Source organism: Bos indicus x Bos taurus, chromosome 5, assembly GCF_003369695.1.
Source record: "Bos indicus x Bos taurus breed Angus x Brahman F1 hybrid chromosome 5, Bos_hybrid_MaternalHap_v2.0, whole genome shotgun sequence".
Taxonomy (NCBI): Eukaryota; Metazoa; Chordata; class Mammalia; order Artiodactyla; family Bovidae; genus Bos; species Bos indicus x Bos taurus.
This window is the reverse complement of record NC_040080.1, coordinates 55,390,743-55,412,896: the sequence shown is the minus strand read 5'-3', so window position 1 is coordinate 55,412,896 and position 22,154 is coordinate 55,390,743. Positions and strand designations below refer to the sequence as shown.

At 41.4% G+C, this 22,154-nt stretch overlaps 1 protein-coding gene across 15 annotated transcripts in view; it reads left to right on the top strand.

The window, feature by feature from the left end:
- ANO4 (anoctamin 4) overlaps positions 1-22,154 on the top strand; it is a 434,080-nt gene that overhangs the window by 247,876 nt on the left and 164,050 nt on the right. For 14 of the 15 annotated variants that reach the window (XM_027542020.1, XM_027542023.1, XM_027542019.1 and 11 more), the window contains one exon: positions 2,183-2,341. The exons of the other annotated variant lie outside the window; for it this stretch is intronic. In XM_027542020.1, coding sequence (XP_027397821.1) covers positions 2,183-2,341 — 159 coding nt within the window. The remainder of the gene's footprint in view (positions 1-2,182; positions 2,342-22,154) is intronic. 15 annotated transcript variants of the gene reach the window in all.

Sequence of the window (22,154 nt, the reverse complement as noted above, 5' to 3'; positions counted from 1 at the left end):
TGGACTGTCTTCCTGAATTTTTGCATTTTTTATTACCTTGCTCTAAAAATCATTTTACCATGCATACATATGTAGCCTTCCGGAGAAGTCAATTGCAACCACTCTAGTACTCTTGCCTGGAAAATCCCATGGATGGAGGAGCCTGGTAGGCAGTTCATGGGGTCGCTACGAGTCAGACACGACTGAGCGACTTCACTTTCACTTTTCACTTTCATGCATTGGAGAAGGAAATGGCAACCCACTCCAGTGTTCTTGCCTAGAGAATCCCAGGGATGGGGGAGCCTGGTGGGCTGCCGTCTATGGGGTTGCACAGAGTCGGATACGACTGAAGCAACTTAGCAGCAGCATATGTAGCCTTAACAACTTATTTTACATTGATTTTGTTTTGTGCTTTGTAAAAAATGATATCATGCTGTATAAAGTCTTCTGTGACTTGCTTTTCTTCTGTCAATGTTGTTTTTAAGATTTTGCTTACTATAAGATGTATCATTCGTTCTTTTTCCCTGCTGTATAATATTCTATATGACTATACAATTTATTTATGTTCACCTATTCATTGATATGTATTGATTCCCATTTAAAATTTTTTCTCTTATGAATAATGCTGCTGTGAACATTCATATACACATTTAATGGTTTGTCAGGAATTTATTAGGGTTATGTATGCCAATGTTCCTTCCAAGGAGTAAGCGTCTTTTAATTTCATGGCTGCAATCACCATCTGCAGTGATTTTGGAGCCCCAAAAAATAAAGTCTGACACTGTTTCCACTGTTTACCCATCTATTTCCCATGAAGTGATAGGACCAGATGCCATGATTTTAGTTTTCTGAATTTGAGCTTTAAGCCAACTTTTTCACTCTCCTCTTTCATCAAGAGGCTTTTTAGTTCCTCTTCACTTTCTGCCATAAGGATGGTGTCATCTGCATATCTGAGGTTATTGATACTTCTCCTGGAAATGTTGATTCCAGCTTGTGCTTCTTCCAGTCCAGTGTTTCTCATGATGTACTCTGCATAGAAGTTACAGCTTTGACGTATTCCTTTTCCTATTTGGAACCAGTCTGTTGTTCCATGTCCAGTTCTAAGTGTTGCTTCCTGACCTCATACAAATTTCTCAAGAGGCAGGTCAGGTGGTCTGGTATTCCCATCTCTTTCAGAATTTTCCACAGTTGATTGTGATCCATACAGTCAAAGGCTTTGGCATAGTCAATAAAGCAGAAATAGATGTTTTTCTGGAACTCTCTTGCTTTTTCGATGATCCAGAGGATGTTGGCAATTTGATCTCTGGTTCCTCTGCCTTTTCTAAAACCAGCTTGAACATCTGGAAGTTACTCCTTGGAAGGAAAGTTATGACCAATCTAGATAGCATATTCAAAAGCAGAGACGTTACTTTGCCAACAAAGGTCCATCTAGTCAAGGCTATGGTTTTTCCAGTGGTCATGTATGGATATGAAAGTTGGACTGTGAAGAAAGCTGAGTGCCGAAGAATTGATGGTTTTGAACTATGGTGTTGGAGAAGACCCTTGAGAGTCCTTTGGACTGCAAGGAGATCCAACCAGTCCATTCTAAAGGAGATCAGCCCTGGGATTTCTTTGGAGGGAATGATGCTAAAGCTGAAACTCCAGTACTTTGGCCACCTCATGCAAAGAGTTGACTCACTGGAAAAGACTCTGATGCTGGGAGGGATTGGGGGCAGGAGGAGAAGCGGACACCAGAGGATGAGATGGCTGGATGGCATCACTGACTCGATGGACGTGAGTCTCAGTGAACTCCAGGAGTTGGTGATGGACAGGGAGGCCTGGTGTGCTGCGATTCATGGGGTCACAAAAAGTCGGACACGACTGAGCGACTGAACTGAACTGATGCCAAGTTCAGTTTTACATGATGATGTTAGTGTGTTTTCCAGTGTTAGTATATCAGTTTTCACTCTCACCTGTAGAATGTCAGTTGCTCCACATCCTTGGCAACTTTTGATATCATTGGGTATCTTTAAGTTTTATTCATTAGACTGAATGCCTTTTCCGATTTTTATTTTGTGTTCTGTTGTTTACATTTTTCATTAATAAAAGTGTAATTTTGATAAAACACAAGGAACATTCATTTAGTTTGAGTTATTCTTTAACATTACTCAGTCAAGGCTCAGGGTTGAGTGTCTTAAACTGGTCCCTTTCTCTTTGTGTGCAGACAGTACCAGAAAAAAACAAATTAAATGGCCTTTACTTCAGAGACGGAAAATGTCGAATTGACTACATTCTTGTGTACAGAAAATCCAACCCCCAGATGGAAAAGAGAGAAGTATTTGAAAGAAATATTAGAGCAGAAGGATTACAAATGGAGAAAGAGGTAAATGGTTTGCCTGAATGAGAAAAGTATATATATTCATCAGTTCATATCAAGAGACAATTTAAAAAATAAGCAGTTAGTAGAGTAACTGAATGTTTCATTTTCTGAGGCTTTGCCAATCTGCAGTGTATGGAGAATTTTCCTTCAGTTAGACTCTGCAGCACAATTTGCCTTTGAGAGCATTTTGATATCCAAAGATTTCATAAAAAATCAAAATATTCCAATTAAATGGATTGTTTCAAAGTGTTATTTTACCTGACTTCCTACATCTGCTGCCTCTCTATGTTAACGGTGGGTTCTATTAGGTTCACCAAAACGTTCATTCAGGTTTTCCATACCATCTTACAGAAAGCCTGAATGAACTTTTTGGCCAACCCGATATTCGCATGGATTTAAAAAAAAAACTTTGGATAAAATGCAATCAGCTGACCCTAGAGGCTCTTTTTACATCTCAGGAAACACCATGGGTTTGGGTATCCTCACACACTGGAAGAGACTGTCTGGCTGATTTGGCCAAAAACATCCGAGACTTACAAAGTGTTTCTGGTTTTAAGAGATGTTCAGGATGTTTTATCAGGTTCACAAACTCAAGGGTTACCTTATTAGTGTTTACTCTTCCCCCTTCCCTCCTCCTCCACAGGGGAAGTTTTGAAGAAGGTATAAGAGACCCAGCCAGGCCTCTGATAATAACCCACAATGGGACTGTTGTGCACCCAGAAACGCTGTGCACTTTTCTAGAACTTGGCCCTGTTTGCTGGATTACATAACTCCCCTCACATTTTCCCTAAACATTGTGCACAGCTTCTGGAGTTTTTCATAGTCAAGAAGAACATGTTGCAATTAAAAGTGTTTGCTTCTGCTGCTTCTCTTCAAGGCTGAAGGATGGATCTTTGAAGCCAGGCATCCCTGTTTTCTTTGTATGGGAAGGGTTGCATGCTGTTCCTGGGACTCTTCTGATAAATAGGGTTTTTTCGGTTCTGTTTGACTAGCCTCAACCCTGGAGCATTTATAAAATAGAAGCAGTGTTTTTCTGGAATGTCTCCAAAAAGAGAATTAGAAAAACGGTGAGATGAGTATGGCCTTAAGGGAACAGGTTCTCATTCTCAGGAAAGTGGAAGCAGATTGCTCAAAAGACTGCTTCAGTTGGAGTTTCCCCTGGAGCAACAAACAGAGTTAAATATGTTGCTTTTTCCGTTTTTGTGGGATTCTGGAAAATCTTTCCTATACCCACTGGAATATACATTTGATAAACCTTGTTCTTTAGATAAGTTGTATGTTGGTATCCAGTAGACAGTTGTGTATTCTTTTCTTAACATTAATAGTGCATTAATATTTTATCCCTAAAAATCATTTCTTCATGTTTTATTCTCAGTTTCAGAATTTTTATATAAAAAAATAAAAGATCTGAATTGCCGCCTGATCTAACGAAAATCCTTCCTGTGATCCATTCTGACTCTGTCAAAGTTTTGATTCCTGTTAAAACTAAGTAGCTTTGTTCAGTTAATGAAAGATTTATATTTTAAGCTTCATCATTGTTCTCTCCATTTCTGGGGCTTCTTTTGTATAGGTCTTTTCAGTGTCATTTCATGACTTTGAAAAGTTAAAACTCAAAAAGCCTTATACTTTTACAAATAATGTACATTACTAAAGAGTTGACAGCTCTCCCGTACGTTTCCTGAAAGTCTTCTGTACTGCAGTATTCAGCTGCCAGAATTAGAGTGGGTAGCTAAGGAAGGTTTCTCTGCCTTCTAATGTGAACTTTTGCTGTGCAGTCCAGAGTTGACCAGAGTATGTTAGATGGATGGCTCATATGATTTTAGTGGCTTACAATAATTTTGTTTGGTTCTAATTTTTAAAAATTTTAATAGCTAGGTATTTATTTTAATTATGGAAATAATAGCAATTGGGAAGAGTGATATCACCATCTGGCAGACTTCATTCAGCGCTTATCTAATGAACACATAAAGAAGTTGTGGTACATATGCACAATGGAATATTACTCAGCCATAGAAAGGAACGAATTTGAGTCAGTTCTAGTGAGGTGGATGAACCTAGAGCCTGTCATACAGAGTGAAGCAAATCAAAAAGAGAAGAACAAATATGGTATATTAATGCATATATATGGAATCTAGGAAAATGGTACTGATAAACCTATTTGCTGGGCAGCAATAGAGATGCAGACGTAGAGAACACACTTGTGGACACAGAGCGGGAAGGAGAGGGTGGGAGGAGTTGAGAGAGTAGCATGGAAACATATATATTACCATATGCAAAATAGATAGCCGGTGGGAATTAGCTGTGTGATGCAGAGAGCTCAACCTGGTGCTGTCTTACAACCTAGAGGGGTGGGAGGGAAGTTCAAGAGGGAGGGGACATATGTATACCTATGACTGATTCATGTTGATGTATGGCAGAAACCAATATAATATTAAAAGCAATTATACTCTAATTAAAAAATAAACACTTATCTAAGCATCTCTTTCTCCTCTGTCCCCCAAAAGTTTTTCTCTGGGTGGCAGCTTCCCTGCAGTGTTCTTTCTACTACCAAAAGTTTGGTTTTCCTCTTTTTGGAAGCTTTTTCCTAAGCAGCTTCTCCCTTTGGCCCACACTCTGCATAAGCAGCACAGTTTGACTCTCAGTTCCATCTCCAAGCTCTGCTTTGTATTTTCATGGTCTCAGCCGGCTCAGCAGAAAAAGGGTCTCTGCAGGATCTTCCTTGCTTAGAGGCAGCAGGAAATTATAGCTAAATTAATTTTCCCTGTCATAATTAATTAAAATAAAATGTCCCTTGTATGAACAGCAAATCTGCATCTTCATTTTTTTTTAAAGAATTGCTTTTTATTAAACCATCAGAAGCATTTTTGAGCTTCCCAGGGGGCACAGTGGTAAAGAATCTACCTATCAGTGCAGGAGATGCAAGAGACGTGGGTTCGATCCCTGGGTCAGGAAGATCCCCTGGAGGAGGGCATGGCAACCCACTCCAGTATTCTTGCCTGGAGAGTCCCATGGACAGAGGAGCCTGGAGGGCTATAATCCATGGGGATCACAAAGAATTGAACATGACTGAGTGTACGCTTGCATGCAGAAGCACTTTTATTTAAATCAAGTATTCTCATAAACAACTGCAATAGAAAGCCAGCAATTTTAATAGCTATTTCAACTTCCAGAAGTTATTTCCACCTTTTATACATAAAACAAAGAATTTAGTTCAAGGTGAAAAAGAAAACCCAGGGGACTTCCTGTGAATCCATGTATACCTGAAATGATGAACACTGAATAAATTTTATGAATTATTAGTATCTTCTTCATTAGTTGTGTGTCATGATGTCCAATAATTACAGAAAATATCTCACAGACTTAGAAGCTTTTATGTCCAAATCAGCAAAGACGGGATCTCTAGTTGAAGTTTAATAGGAGAATCCTCATCTCTTATAACATTGAGAATCATGAAACACAATCAGGAAATTCTTTGATTCATGATAAAAGCGAGGATCCAGTCAAATTTCATCTTTCTTGAAAATCTAACCCCCTACCTGTCCAATCAATAAGTAAGTGCTTGCTTTAGCACCGTGTGTCTTTAACATTCTGTAACTCATCTCTCATGTTAGTTCAGAGAAAGCAATTGATAGCCAAGTTCCCAAATAAAATATCAAATCCAAGTGATTTTCTTCTCAAGTGTCTATTTAAAGAGACTCTCTTCTTTAAAGGTAAACTCATGTTTATAAACCCACATTTTCTATTTTAGTTTTTTTTTTTTTTTCATTTTTAATTTTGTGTCCATCATTGACTCTTTGGTACCCATTTGAAATCAGTATCAATGAGGTTTATCTTTTCCTTTTTATAAGGGGTCAGGTTGTGGATGACTTTGGAATGTATGAGTACCAATTAGATTAAAGGCACACCCTTCCTCTTTAGAATCATGCAGAACATAAGGGAAAACTCATATCATCAGGTGTTTACAAAATAACTGTAATTATATAAATCATACCATCTTGATGGTATCTTGATATCATCATAATTCACTCAACAAATATTTATTGCACATTCACTCTCTGCTAGACACTATCTTAAGCACTAAGAACACAGTAGTGAATGAAACAGACAAAAAATTCCTGCCCTGTTGGAACTTGAGAGCAAAGTAAATAAGTAAATCTATGTAGAACAACAGTAAATGCTGAGAAAAAAGTAAAGCAGGAAGTGTTGAAAGGGGCTTATAATTTTATAAAAGTTAGTAAAGATGGCTGTCTCTCCCAGGGACCAAGAAAGCACATACAAAGGCCCTGAGGCAGGAGGATGCCCGGTGCATTTATGGAACAGGGCAGAGGCCAGTAGGACAGGAATTGACTGAGCAGGGTAGAGAATAGTGAGAAACTGTATCAGAGAGGCAATGGAACACATGGCATCAGATCTTTGAGATCACTGGGCAACTTTAGTTTTTCTCAACATGACATGGAAAATCATTGGATGGTTTTGAGCCAAGGCATTATAAGATGTGGTTTCTGTTTTATTAGGGCCACTCGGGTTTAGGGAAGAAGCAGAGATGCCAATTAGGAGATTTGTTGCAAGAATCCAGGAAAGATGTGATGACAGCTTGGCTAAATGCACAGCAGAGGAGATGTTGAGAAGAGTAGTGAGTAGAGCCTGTGGGACTGCAGATAGATTGAATGAGTGATGTGAGAGAGGAGGCGGCACAGGTGATTCAGCTGTCTGTCGTACACTGTTCGTTTAAAGAGTTAGAAGAAAGGAATCACCATTTACAGGGAAGCAAAGGGAAGTGAGTCTCCCTGTAGATGTGTTAAGTTTGAGGTGTTCCGGTGGTGCAGATGTTGAGTAGGAGGGAAGATTGTGGAAGACAGGGAGAGATCTGGGCTGGAAATAGACTTTTGGATGATAGGAGTCAGCAGAGAGGAGCTAGAAGGAAACCTTGAGAGTGTGGTGTTTGGAGGGAAGTGTGTCAGGAGGGAAGGACAGTTGTGTCCACTGCTGCTGATGGAGTGAGTGAGATAAAGACTGAAAGTTAGTCATTGAATTTATCAATGTGGAGGGTTTTGGTGAGCTGGGCAAGAGAAGTTTCCACAGAGAGGTAGAAGTGAAAGTATGACTAAAGTATATTCAAGGAAAGAACGGGAGGAGAAAATGTGGAGAGAACAGTAAAAATAGCTCTTTGAGAGAGGTTCACTGTAAAAGGAAAGAGACTGGTATAAGAGGTGGAGTCAATCAGATCAGATCAGATCAGTCGTTCAGTCATGTCCGACTCTTTGCGACCCCATGAATCGCAGCACGCCAGGCCTCCCTGTCCATCACCAACTCCCGGAGTTCACTCAGACTCACATCCATCGAGTCAGAGATGCCATCCAGCCATCTCATCCTCTGTCGTCCCCTTCTCCTCCTGCCCCCAATCCCTCCCAGCATCAGAGTTTTTTCCAGTGAGTCAACTCTTCGAATGAGGTGGCCACAGTACTAGAGTTTCAGCTTTAGCATCATTCCTTCCAAAGAAATCCCAGGGCTGATCTCCTTCAGAATGGACTGGTTGGATCTCCTTGCAGTCCAAGGGACTCTCAAGAGTCTTCTCCAATACCACAGTTCAAAAGCATCAATTCTTCTGCGCTCAGCCTTCTTTACAGTCCAACTCTCACATCCATACATGACCACAGGAAAAACCAGAGGCTTGACTAGACGAACCTTTGTTGGCAAAGTAATATCTCTGCTTTTGAATATGCTATCTAGGTTGGTCATAACTTTCCTTCCAAGGAGTAAGCGTCTTTTAATTTCATGGCTGCAGTCACCATCTGTAGTGATTTGTAGCCCAGAAAAATAAAGTCTGACACTGTTTCCCCATCTATTTCCCATGAAGTGGTGGGACCGGATGCCATGATCTTCGTTTTCTGAATGTTGAGCTTTAAGCCAACTTTTTCACTCTCCACTTTCACTTGCATCAAGAGGCTTTTGAGTTCCTCTTCACTTTCTGCCATAAGGGTGGTGTCATCTGCATATCTGAGGTGATTGATATTTCTCCCGGCAATCTCGATTCCAGTTTGTGTTTCTTCCAGTCCAGCGTTTCTCATGATGTAGTCTGCATATAAGTTAACTAAACAGGGTGGAGTCAATAAACAGATGTTTTTACTAAGATGGGAAAAATAACTGCATGATTTCATGATAATAGAAGTAATTTGAGAGACAAAATTGATATTGTGGAAGAGTAAAGGAAGAATGTTTAGACCTGTGTTTAGTACTTCAAAGCACTAAGTAGAGCGGCCACAAGTTCCTCCCATGCAGGGACCTACCTGCCTGCATCTGTGTCCATAAAAGTAGCCTTGCCCCTGGTGCTAAAGGTGTTCTAATCATGCTCCCAGCTAAGGCCAACCTTTTGCTTTGGGCTGGAAAAGGAAATGGCAACCCACTCCAGTATTCTTGCTTGGATAATCCCATGGACAGAGAAGCCCGATGGGCTACAGACCGTGGGGTCACAAAGAGTTGGACACAGCTGAGCAATTGAGCACAGTTTGCTTTGGGTATCACACTCCATCTTCTCAGTCCTACTCAAGGACATTACCCCCTCCAAAGATAAAATACAATAAACTTTAAAAACAAATCCACAAAGTCACGCAATGTGTCAAAACAGCCTATTTCTCTTTTCACTTGTTTCTCAGGAGGATTGGGAAAATCTCACTGTGGTAAACATCTGCGTAGCACTCAAGGTTGGGAGTTGGGGATGTTTTTCTTTGAGATGATGACAAAAATAGTATTATTAAAATTCTCACTCTTGCCCTTATGAACCACTTACTATTATCTCCATTTTATAGGTGAGACAGTTGAGGCAAAGCAATAACTTGCCCCAGGTGACAAGGCCAGTAAGAGATACAGGCCACATTAAAACCTGAGCCTGCTTACTCTTTACCCTTGTATCATGTTGATTCTTGCTATCTGAAGATGGAATCTCAGGGTTAAACAAGGTTAGGACATGGGTGGAGTTTTGAAAGAGAACCGGGAAAACTGGAGTGCATAGTGAAATTGGGTGCTATCTAGACATTTCCTTGCACTTTGGCGGCCAGTAGTCATAGATTTGAATCTTGGTTCAAGAGCTTATAAGCTGAGTAGTCTTGAGCAACTTATCAAAGTTCTCTGGATCTCAGCTTTCACATTTTTAATAATGAGGATGATATTATTTACCATGAACAGTGTGAGGATTAAGTGAGCCCTTCCAGGTGAATACAGAGTACAATGTAAATCTTTTTTATTTTACCTGTTCCACCTTCTATTCATGGCAAACAATTTATGATTGTGATATAAAACTTCTTTGTGAAATATTTTAAAAAGTGACTCAAATTAAGGAAATACAGGAAATAAAAATATTATAGATAATATACACAGACTTGGCAGAAGCATGATTTTAGTCTGTTACTTGGCTAGTGGTTATGGTGGACAGACCCTGAAGCCCTGCCTCCTGGTTTTAATGCCTTTGTATCATTCCCTCTCCTGGAGAATAGGTGACTTGCTCTTAACCAACAGAATATGGCAAATGGGATGTTACTTCCATGGTTATGCTATGGTATGTAAGACCCTGTCTCAGCTGACAGACGTTGGGCTCTCTTTTGCTGGCTTTGAAGAAGTAAGCTCTCATGTTGTGAAACTGTTTATGAAAGGGGCTCTGTGCAAAGAAGGAGGGCTGATCTCTTCTTAGAGCTAAGAATTGCTCCCAGAAACTGCCCAGAAAACAGGGACTGCAGACCTGCAACCTCAAGATGAGCTCTGCCAACAGCTGAGGGATCCTCAAAGGAGATCTGTCTGCAGTTGAGCTTCTGTTGAGACTGCAGCCCTGGCCAAGACCTGTATTGTAGCCTGGCAAGACCCTGAAGCTGAGGGCCCAGCTATGCTATGTCTGGTTTCCTCACCTACAGGAACTATAAAGTCAGTTCAGTTCAGTTGCTCAGTTGTGTCTAACTCTTTGCGACCCCATGAATCACAGCACACCAGGCCTCCCTATCCATCACCAACTCCCAGAACTTACTCAAACTCATGTCTACTGAGTTGGTGATGCCATCCAACCATCTCATCCTCTGTCATCCCCTTCTCCTCCTGCCCTCAATCTTTCCCAGGATCAGGGTCTTTTCAAATGAGTCATTCCCTTGTGGCTCAGCTGGTAAACTCAGTAATATGTGTTGTTTTGTTGTGGTGATTTGTTCTGCAGCAGTAGGTAACTTAATACAGTGGTTAAGAGTCTGGGGTCACACATTCTGGGTTCTCATTTGTTTTCATCATTAAAAGCTGTGTGCACTTGGGAACTTTAGCTTAATGAGGCTAATGATGAGAGCTATTGGGTTGGCCAAAAAGTTTGTTCAGGTTTTTCCATAAGCTATTATGGGTTATAATACTGCATGAGTTATTATACTAATTAAATGAACTCATTCATATCAACTGCTTATCTCTGTACCTGTCATATTGCAAGCAAGTAATAAATCTTTATTACCATCATTATAGTTATCATAACAGCCAAACATAGTATATGAACATTAATACTTCAAAAATAGTTTTTCAAGGTAAAGTCTTTGGAAAATTTATCATACAGTGTATAAATACCTTAAAATCTAATCATGAGAGTAGCAACATCAACTGACTATATATTGCTAATGATGTTTATGTATTAATGAGATTGCTGATTACCTTCAGTGCTCTTGGAAGAACTTAAAATACCTTAGGTAACATGTTTAGCATTGTCAAGGTTCAGACATTTCTGTGCCCAGAGAATTTGGTTTTAGATTCATCAGGGAATAAAATGGTGTATCAACCCAGAACTAAAACACTGTGCTCAATTGCCCATCCTGGTCTTGCTTGACACCTATTCAGGGGAAATCTATACAAAGTTTCCCCATTGAAGGTGCTGATCTCACCACGACTCTGCCTTCACAGGCTTCCTGCTTATCCTGCCCTTCCTATTCTCATCCCTGATTATGTTCCACAACCACTGTTACTATAGCTGTTCTCTCTGGATCCAGAACTCTGAGAATGAAGGAAAAAGGACCAGAGTCTCCTCCCTTCTTCATAGTTCAAACCATGATAAATATCTAAAACAAATGTCAGGACAAACGGAACTATCCAAATTCATGTCCTCTAGTATTTTCTGGAACCCCCTCCACTTAATAATCTCCATTTTCTGGTATGTCAAACATATGTTCTACCAAGGGTCTCAAGTTGGATTTGAAGGGAAAGGAAAATTAAGGACAATCCTAAGCACAGAATGAAGGCAGATTTTCTTGTGAAAATCAAAGCCCTGGAAATTCCTTGAGTATTTATGTTAATCTGTCTGGGCCGCTATAACAAAATACCATATACTGAATGGGGTATAAATAACACAAACTTATTTCTCATAGTTCTGCAAGCTGGGAGTTCAAGGTGCTGGTGAAAACCTTCTTCCTGGTTCATAGACAGCACCTTTTTGCTGTGTCTTCACATGATGAAAGCAGATAGGAGCTCTCTGAGGTCTCTTTTTTAAAGGAACTAATCCTATTTTTGAGGAATCCATGACCTAATCACCTCTCAAAGGCCCTAGCTCCTAATACCGTCACATTGTGGGTTAGAATTTCAACGTATAAATTTTAAGGGAATACCATTCAGATCAAAGCAGTACCTTTCAGGAGTTCATTGTTGATCCATACTAACAGTGGCCTTTTTAAAAAGTGGTCTCTGAGGTTGAATTTTTTCCTAGGCAGAAGTGGAGCCTGAGGTGAGGATTCTTGCAAAGTTGTTGTTGGGTAGAGTGAGCTCAGGAGAAAAGGATGTGGGGAAGTAGCAGAGGTCTGAGGAGAAAAGCCAAGCTGAGAGTATAGTCTCTATTCCAGGTAGAGAGTTCTGGATCTGGTTCCCTTTCAAGCAGAGGTCCTCCTACCCATCAATCATTGGCCGAGGTGGGTTATGGTGGGAGGCAGATGCTGCCCCTGCTTGGCGGAGGGTAATTCTTCAGCACTCAAGGCTACTTGGCTTCTGGGCTGTACACCATCAGAATTCATTACCAGTGATGCTATATCTCTACTGATCATATGTTGCTGTTCAGTTAGTAAAGTCCTGTCTTGACCCTTTGTAACCCCATGGACTGTAGCCCGCCAGGCTCCTCTGTCCATGGAATTTCCCAGGCAAGAACACTGGAGTGGGTTGCCATTTCCTTCTCCAGGGTGTCTTCCTGACCCAGGGATCAAATTTGCATGTCCTGCATCAGCAGGTAGTGGATTCTTTACCACTGAGCCACCAGGGAAGTCCTCTGTGGCTTTAGATGGCCCACTTTGAGATTACAGCAGACAGGAAATTCATGTGGTCATGATGGGAGTGAAGAAGAGAGAGAAGTGCACAAAGACACTTACTTTGCTTTAATTTGCCCAGTGTTCCCTCTAAGATACTCCATCTTAAAGGCAAGGATTCCATGTGGCTGGTATAATCATCTTTGAGGGCAGAGATGTTTTGTTGGTTTTTAACAATAAGACTGAGCCCAGTGCTTAGCTTGTGGGATTTTGAGTTTGTCACAAGAGATTGTAAATAGCTGATTTCCATGGCTATGTCTGGGTAGCATCAATCAATTTAGCTCCAGGATTTTTCAACCTCAGCAGTACTGATGTTTGGGGCTGGATAATTCTCTGTTATAGGAAGCTGTTTTGTGTACTATAGGATGTTTAACAGCACCCCTACCCACTAGATCCCAGCAGTGCTCCTACCCGCATCCCACCAAGCTATGACAACCCAAATGTCTCCAGGCATTGTCCTGTGTCCCCAGGAATAGGTGTATAAAATTGTCCCTGGCTGAGAGCTACTGAGTTAGACTCTTAGATCCAACTTTATGCAGTTGGTTGCAGTGTCTATGAGATAGCTAAAGGAATTCAAGGCAAGCTGTTCTTTCATCCACCTGGGCTAAATAATTTAAGCACTCTTAATATCAGACTTTTGAATCATAAAGATCCTATGTCTTTGAAGAGATAATAGGGTAAATTAAGTTTGACCTTTCAAGCCAGACAACAGGAATTTAGATCCACTTGCTACTTCATCACTTACTGAGTAAATACCCAGATGAGACTCTTAAGCACTCTGTGCCGCAGCTTCTTCATGTGGATAAAACGAGCTAGTATATTGTAGCCTGCTTAGAAGAGAGTCCAGTGCATATGAAGGGCCCAGTGAGTGGTGGTTGTGGGTGTTGATAAAGACAAGAGTGGTTTCAGCCCCAGGTCACCTTGTGTTCTGATCTCAGACATTCAACCCTGTACCCTCTTAGACTGAAAGTCCCTGGCCTGTGTCTAGGGAGAGCTGTGGGGGTCTGTTGGGTGGCACCCCCACCTCATCACCAGGGCTCAGTCCTTCTGTCACCTACCACTGCCCTGAATCAGTCCCTCAGAATCAGGGCTACATTGTCATGGGTCCATCTTAAGATTGTTTCTCCAAATGGTGGGGGGTGGAGGACTTTCTCCTTTCTCTCTCATTCTTTCTTTCTCTGGCTCTGTTTCTCTCTTCCTCTTTCTGTCTCAGTCGTCCTTTCACTCTGACTTGTGAGATTGCTTTAAAGAGTGGAGGGCCTACTTATTTTTACCTTGACTGTTTTTGCTTATTCAGGAAGACAGAATTTAAGCAAAACATTTCTGTTGCCAGGTCAAGATGACCAGTACACAGTTATCCTGAACTGATTTACTCAAAGAATCATTCTAAATCAATACATACTTACATGACTCATGCGTATTCCTTTGCTTAAGACAGAATATTAAGGGGAAAATTACCCGTATGTAAGACACAGCTGAAGAACCAAAATCATGTTATGAACTATTGTTACCATCCCACGAGAAGAAAATTAATCTAAAAGATCTTCTCACTGGTCTAAATTGAACTTGTCTGATATAAAACACATTTCGCATTGTTTTTACATACCAAATGTGGGCCAGTAGAGTTGCAGCTATGAAAGGAACTGAAAGTCTTTTCTTCATGATGTTATTTTTGTTGCTGTTGTTCTTACTATGTGTTATGTTAAGTTGCTGAAAATTACACAAATTATACACTAGGGATATGATGTTAATTATTCATTAATGAGATGGAGTGGTTTCAAAGCTTTGAAGCAGTCTGGAAAACTGTAAATTCGAGGCTCCTGCTCATAATCCTTACAAGTCGAAAATCTGACAAAGGTCAATTGTAAACTGAATTTTATTATCCAAGCCTGATATACTTCATTTGCAAAAGTGATGATGCAGCACTGTCCCTGGAGGCTGAGACCAAGCTTTAACTCACTTCCTGTTGTGGCTTAGGCATATTTTAAGAGCAGTGATGGTGTCTGATGATTCCCTTTCCAAACAGAGTCATTCTTCATTCATCAAATATCTAATGAGCATCATGTCTAATTATTAAGGGAAGAGAAGCATTAAATAAGTCAGGTGTGATGAGAGCTGTGAAGAAAATACACAGGAATCCTGGGAGGGAGTCACTATTTTGTCCAGGAGTTCAAGGTAAATCTCCAAGATAATGAGTGAACTAAGAGAGCAGTTGGAATATGCATTTCTAAACCCAATTCTCAAAAGCCCCTCAGAGTTTTCCCACTATTGGGGTTACTTTTGCTTGCATTTTCCCATATGTGGAGTGGAATGAGGGTTGGAAGAGTAAGTGGACCCACTGAATGCGGTGGGAGTATGTCCTGTAGGAAGAGGAAAATGGGTCGATTTGGCTGGGGTGGGGGCAGAGAAGATGACCGTGTTTGCATCTACATGACCTTGCCCAGGGCCCAGAGCAGGGGCCAAATCAAGTGCCTGAGCAATACTGGGACCTTTGCTGACCTGTTTCCAAACCCCTCCCTAACTCGTCCTTTGCCATTCGTTAGTTTAGCTTCCACCTCTTTTGGTGCTTCATCTTTCATGACCTGACACACTTTCATCTACACCTGCATCAAATTTCTTCTTTGAAAGGCTTCCCTAGTGCTTGTAACTATTTGGGCCCTCTTTCAGTTTAGAGTTATGCAGAAAACAAGCCACTGTATGTCTCTAAGCATGAAGTGTTTGATACAGAGGCTTGCACCATTGATGAAAAGGGCAGGGAGGCCACCTTCAATTGTTTCCTGACACATCATAGCAGTGGTCCCAGGCACTGACCTGGAATCCACTAGGGGTCCCAAGAATGTCTGACAAAGATGACTCTCAAAAGACTTACTTGAAGCTGTCTCTAACTTACACAACTGTGACTACCTGGAGGGAGAAACAGCCTCTTCTACTTTCCAGATTTCATTTTCCTGAGTGCATCCCTCATTGTTGACTCTAACCCACTGCTCCACAGGGAAGGGCATTCTGGGAACTGTGGTCCCAGTTTCTCCCCAGCAGTGCAGAGGAGACTTCAGAAAGAGGGGCGGAAATGCCAAGATGACAAAAACAGCATAGCGCAGCCACTACCCCACCTCCTTCCAGGTTTGACCACCTAGCCCTTCATTTAAGGCTACGCCAGCCCCTTCTCTGTCATACTCAAAAGGTTTACAGTTGTGAGTCATAAATCCTAACACAGGAAGTCCGCCACATACAAACCTTCCAGTTACTAGTGGTTGTGCTTTTGTGTACTTTACTGTACAATGCACACATTATGCTTTTGTATACTTTATAGCACTGTATACAGTCCAGTAGTATGTGTGTGTGCTCAGTCATGTCCAACTCTTTGTGACCTCGTGGACTGTAGCCCACCAGGCTCCTCAGTCCATGGGATTTTTCAGACCAGAATACTGGAGTGGACTGCCTTTTCATCCTCCAGGGGATCTTCCCAACCCAGGGATTGAGCCTGCATCTCCTGCATTGGCAGGAGAATTCTCTACCACTGAGCCACCTGGGAAGCCACAGTATAGTAATGAAGTATCTTTATTTCAAGCCCAGGGTGTCTGGAAGCAAGGCTAAAAGCAGTGGTGATGTGGCTGGTGCTGCTAAAAAGCACCCCCTGATGTACTGTACTACTGTACTTTTCAAGATACTGTACTGTAAGATTGAATTTTTTCCTTTATTTTTTGTGTTTGTTTTTTATGTATTATTTGTGTGAAAAATATTAGAAACCTATTACAGTAATAGCTGATTGTGTTAATGGGGTACCTAGTCTAACTTTGTTGGACTTACAACAAATTGGACTTCTGAATGTGCTCTTGGACTGGAACTCCTTTGCACAGAGGGGACTTACTGTGCTGCCCCTCAAAGTGATGATGGAACAGCTTTCATCACGAGGCTGTAGCTGGATATATTGCCCACAGTTGAAATACCTCCCTCACACCCACACCATTGTTCTGATGCTAACCCCAGGCAGTTCTTTGTTCATAGCAGAGCTAAATTCATTGAGACCGAATCTTTAATTAGACATTCAGACAGTAGCAGTCCCCTGCCTGCATAAGGAGACATCTGTGTATCTGTGGTGCGTGAGAAAGGGAGAGGACAAAGAAAAGACAAGCTGAAAACTCCCCTCACAGCTGAGTGAAAGGGGAAGGTTCCCACCACCACTTGAGGCTCCTGTGGTGTTAGAGGGTCCATCATCACGTGTATGGGGGGAATGTCATATTCTAGGTACAGTATCAGGCAGTGGAGAATCAGTAATGAAAAAGTGTTCCTTTTATCTATTGTTACATAACAAACAACTCCAGGACTTGTGGCTTAAAACAGCAGTTGTTTATTTTACTGTCAAGTCTGCAGTTGGGCAGGGCTCTGCAAGACTGGCTCTTTTCTGCTCCCTGGGTCATCCTCCCAGGAAGCTGGTGGATCCCCTTTCAAGGTAGCTCTCAGCTGAGAGCTCAGCTAGGTCTGCAGGCTTCAGGCTTCATTTCTTTCCATGTGGATCTCTACACAAGCTTCTCTGAGGCTCCCCTGCCACAGGCCTCCTTATGACATGGTGCCTGGGTTCCAAGAAAATGAAGCAGAAGTGCATTTTTAAAAAATTAAAATATAGTTGATATTGTGTTAGTTTCAAGTATACAACAAAGTGATTAAGTTATATATTTTTCATTCTTTTCCATTATAGGTTATTGCAAGATATTGAATATAGTTCCATGTGCTATATAGTAGGTCCTTTTTGCTGATCAGTTTTATGTATAGTATCAATAGTTTGTTAATCGCCTTCTCCTATTTATCCATATCCCTTCTCTCTTTCCCCTATGGGAGCTTCCCTGGTGGCTCAGATGGTAAAGAATCTGCGTGCAGTGCAGGAGACCCGGGTTGGATTCTTGGGTCAGGAATATCCCCTGGAGAAGACAATGGCAACTAACTCCAGTATTCTTGCCTGGAGAATTCCATGGGCAAAGGACCCTGGCCAGCTACAGTCTATGGGATTGCAGAGTTAGACACGACTAAGCGACTAACCCACTCCTCTCTTTCTCCTTTGGTAGCCATATATTTGTTTTCTGTGACTGTGAGTCTGTGTCTGTTTTGTATATGTATAGATTCATTTGTATTATTTTTTAGATTCCACATATGAGTGATACAATATAATATATAATACATAGCATATATGGTATAATAATATCATATAATGCCTTTCTCTGCCTGGCTTATTTCACTTAGTATGATATTCTGTAGGTCCATTCATCTTGCTGCACATGGTAATATTTCATTCCTGTTTTGTTGTTCAGTCGCTCAGTCATGTCCAACTCTTTGTGACCCCATGGACTCCAGCACTCCAGACTTCCCTGTCCTTCATTATTTCCCAGAGTTTGTTCAAACTCATTCCTGTTTATGGCTGAGTAATACTTCCTTGTATATATATGTGTTTATATATATACCACTTCTTCTAAAATCCATCAACAGATGTGCATTTTTATGACCTAGACCCAGAAATGTTTCTTCTGCTGTGCTCTATTGGCAGAGACAGGAACAAGGGGAAGGTACATAGGTTCTACCACTTGATGAAGAGAGGCAAGGTTCTGGAGACATGTGGGATGAAAGCTATTGTCAGGGCCATCTTTGGAAAATATAGCATGCCACGTTATACTCAATGTGTTTGAGGAGCTCATTGATAGAGGTGAAGACGGGCATGAAACAGATGACTAGAATACAGCCTGAAAAGTTTTCTATGCAAACACCAAGAGAACTTCAGACTCTGCCCAGAGGTTTCAGGAAGGTTAGAAGCAGTGACCTGGGCCTTGAAGGATGAATTGACAGAGCAGCGAAGTAGAAGGGCATGGAAGCAGTTTGAGTGGAGGCAAAATAATTTGCAGTGGAGGCATCATGGCCCTTCTAGCAGCTCTGCTTCCCCAGTTAGAGTAGGAGTCCCATGAGGACTGCATGGGTTTACCCACAGAGCCTAGCCTAGTGCCTGGCTCATCACTTCACCTTGACTTTCAAGTTGTTTACACTCATTCAGCAATTTCTCATGAATATAATTCTCATCAGACATAACTGTCCTCATAGGCCTTGATGAGTGTACTGATTCTGGCCAGATAAGCATTTTTTAAGGCATTTGCTTTCCAAAATGGTCTAAACTATTATCACTTAGCTTCTTTGCAACCAAATCCACCCCAACCATACTTCTATTTAAATAGTGTCATCTTGTTGCTGGATTTCTTTCAAGCTAGGTGTTTTACTCAGCCAACTGCACCAGTATAACCTGAAAACTCAACCAAGATCATGACAGTTTTCCAACAAGATGGTGTTTATTGCTCAATAGAGTTCTTTGTTGTTCATCTCCATTCTCTATTCTGATTTGTTCCACACAGGTTGAAATTAAAAAGAGCTTTAGAGAAGACTGGGAGTAGAGCAGGCAGAAGAATGAAGGTGTACTACACATGATTTTCCTTGACCTTAGTCCAGTAGGCAGTAAAGAAAATGACACACGGTGAGACCTGGTGTCCATTAGTGTTTCAGAAATGTGTTCTGTCTCCTCTTGGGGCCTCTCCTCATCTGCGGACTGACAGTTCTTTGCTTTAACCAGTATATTATTTTGGATTGCACAGCAGTAAATCACTTTGGCATTCATTTGAGGCTGCCTCGATTCAGCTTTTCAGACTCTAATAAGTGCCTGTGGGTCTTCTGAAATCTACTCCTTCATTCAGTGACTCATGGATCACACTGTGTACATTACGTTTGGGGCATCCACTCTTGCTTCTTTTCGGACTGCCAGAAGGAATCTTTTACCCTTCAGTTCTCTGTACAAGCTCCAGTGGAATGAAAAACCCCTAGTCTTGATTGTTTTCGTCACACAGTGGTTTATTTAGTTTGCAAAACAAAGATAGCAAGTAGTAAGTAAGTACTGTAATTTAGTTTGTAATTGTTCTTTTCTTCTTTTTCTAGATACACTTAACAAAGATATACCTTAATCTCTCTTTGAAATGAAGTCACTTTAGGGAAAGAATTCTAGGTAAACCCTTAAATACTTGGAACTGAAACTTGCTTTGAATGGGTTTAGATATTTCACATTGTCACTGGAGAGGGCGTTGACTATCATGATGAGCCTACTGATGAATTGTCCCAGCCTCTCTTTTGACCATCATTTCATCCCTCTCATTACTTCACTTCTATTCCAGGATCCATCATTATGACCACTCATTTACAAGTACTTCAGTTCTCTCATTCCCTCATTTCTTTGACTTATTTGCCTGGCAAAGCCTTGACCTTGATTAAATCCCACCTTCTTTGTGCCTGCACCTGAACAGGTTGAATGTTCCTAGAAAAACATGCTTTATGACTACTCTCTCGGACAAGGACCAGAGTACCAAAGAGTGCCAGGGAGCCTCGTGGGTGTGCTTCCCTCCTCACCATAATGAGCAATTATATTCATTTCTTCTTCCCACCCTTCCTTTCTTGGCCTCTTCCTTTCATTCATTCATTTTAAAAATGTTAATTGTTCAATAAGTGGACAATCCCTGGCATAATTCCAGACATTGAGAATACATCAGGGAACCAAACAAAGAGCCCCTGTCCTTGTAGTGCTCACCTTTTCATTGCTGAAGTAGGGAGGACCCCTTCCAAGGCATGAGAGTGGGCCCTCGTCTATCACTCAGAAATGAATAGTCTGAGGGGCACATGTGCTGCCAGAGCAAGAGACTTTATTGGGAAGGGGCAAGCAGGCGGAGAGCAACAGGGTAAGGGAACCCAGAAGAACTGCTCTGCCACGTGGTTTGAGGTCTCAGGTTTTATGGTGATGGGCTTAGTTTCTGGGTTGTCGCTGGCCAGTCATTCTGATTCAGGGTCCTTTCTGGTGGTGTGTGCATTGCTCAGCCAAGATGGACTTCAGTGAGGAGGGTTCTGGGAGGTTGGCATCTCCTTTTGACCTCTCCCTAATTCTTCCAGTTGATAGTAGTTTTGAGTTCCATGTTCCTTACCAGGACCTTCTCGGTGGCTACTACCTTACCTGACCAGGGTGGTCAGTTTCAGTCAGTGTTGCCCCTAACATAATGAGTGAGACAGTGAAAATAAACTAATAAAAAGAATATGGCATGTTAGAATATGATGTAGCAAAGGGAAAAGTAGTGCTGGAGGGTGAATGAATATGCTTTCTAAATAGGGTGTGATGTAGGGTGCTCACTGAAGGTGACATCTGACCAAAGACTGAATAGGAGTTGACCAGCTGTAATTTCCCACCATCTTCTTGCCCCTGCACCCTCTCACCTCCTTTATCTGTACCCCCACCACCCACCCAGGCTCTGCTTATAATCTTGTCTGTACTTCGAGAGAGACTAGAAGCAGTCAAACAGGCTTTTCTGTGGCCATCCCCACTCTCACTCTCTGCCTTCCTGCTGTTACTATGCTCCAAGTGACTGCCACTGTCCTGGGAGCCCTCCAGTTATGTGCTGAATCCTTCCCATTTCACCTTCTCAAGGACTTTGCTTCTGTGATCATCTCTTCTCTCCTGCATCATCAATTTTTGCTCTCTACTCAATCATTATAAATATGCTCCTGTAACTCATAATAAAAATCCCTTGACCACCCCCCCATATTCTCTTCCAATGACCACCTCACTTCCCTTCTCCACTCTACAGAAAAACTTGTTCAATGATTTGTCTAGTGTCCTTGTCTCCACTTTCTCACTTATGATTCTGTCTCTTTCTTTTTTAATTGAAATATAGTTGATATGGATTTCCCTGGTGGCTCAGAAGGTAAAGAATCCGCCTGCAATGCAGGAGACCCTGGTTTGATTCCTGTGTCAGGACGATCCCCTGGAGGAGGGCATGGCAACCCATTCCAATATGCTTGCCTGGACAGAGGAGCCTGGCAGGCTACAGTCCGTGGGGTCACAAAGAGTTGGACACAACTGAGCAACTAAGCCCAGCATGTAGTTGATATAAGTACTGATAGTTTCAGGTGTGTAGCAAGCAAAGTGACTGTTAAACATTTTTTCAGATTATATTCCATCATAGGTTATTGAATATAATTCCCTGTGCTGTGTAGTATGTCCTTGTTGCTTATCTATTTTATGTATAGTAGTTTGTATCTGTTAATCCCATACGCCTAATATGTCCCTCCTTCCCTCCCTCTCCCTTTGGGTAATCATAAATTTGTTTTCTATATCTGTGAGTCTATTTCTGTTTTATAAATAAGTTCATTTGTATCATTTTTTTAGATTCTACATACAAGTGATATCAAATGGTTTTTTGTCTTTCTAAGTCTGATTTACTTCACTTAGTATGATAATCCCTAGGTCCGTCATGTTCCTGCAGTAGACATCATCTTATGCCAGTTGTCAGTTGATGGGCCCAGCCTCTTTTCAAACTACTGGATCTGGGCTTTTTCCCTCTGTAGACACTGTTTTTATTAAGATCAGTTTTAAGCATACCCAGCACTCATGCCATTTCTGTTATCCTACTTGCTTTGTCAACAGCATTTGTCCATATGGTGGGTTATTGCTTTCTTGAGAA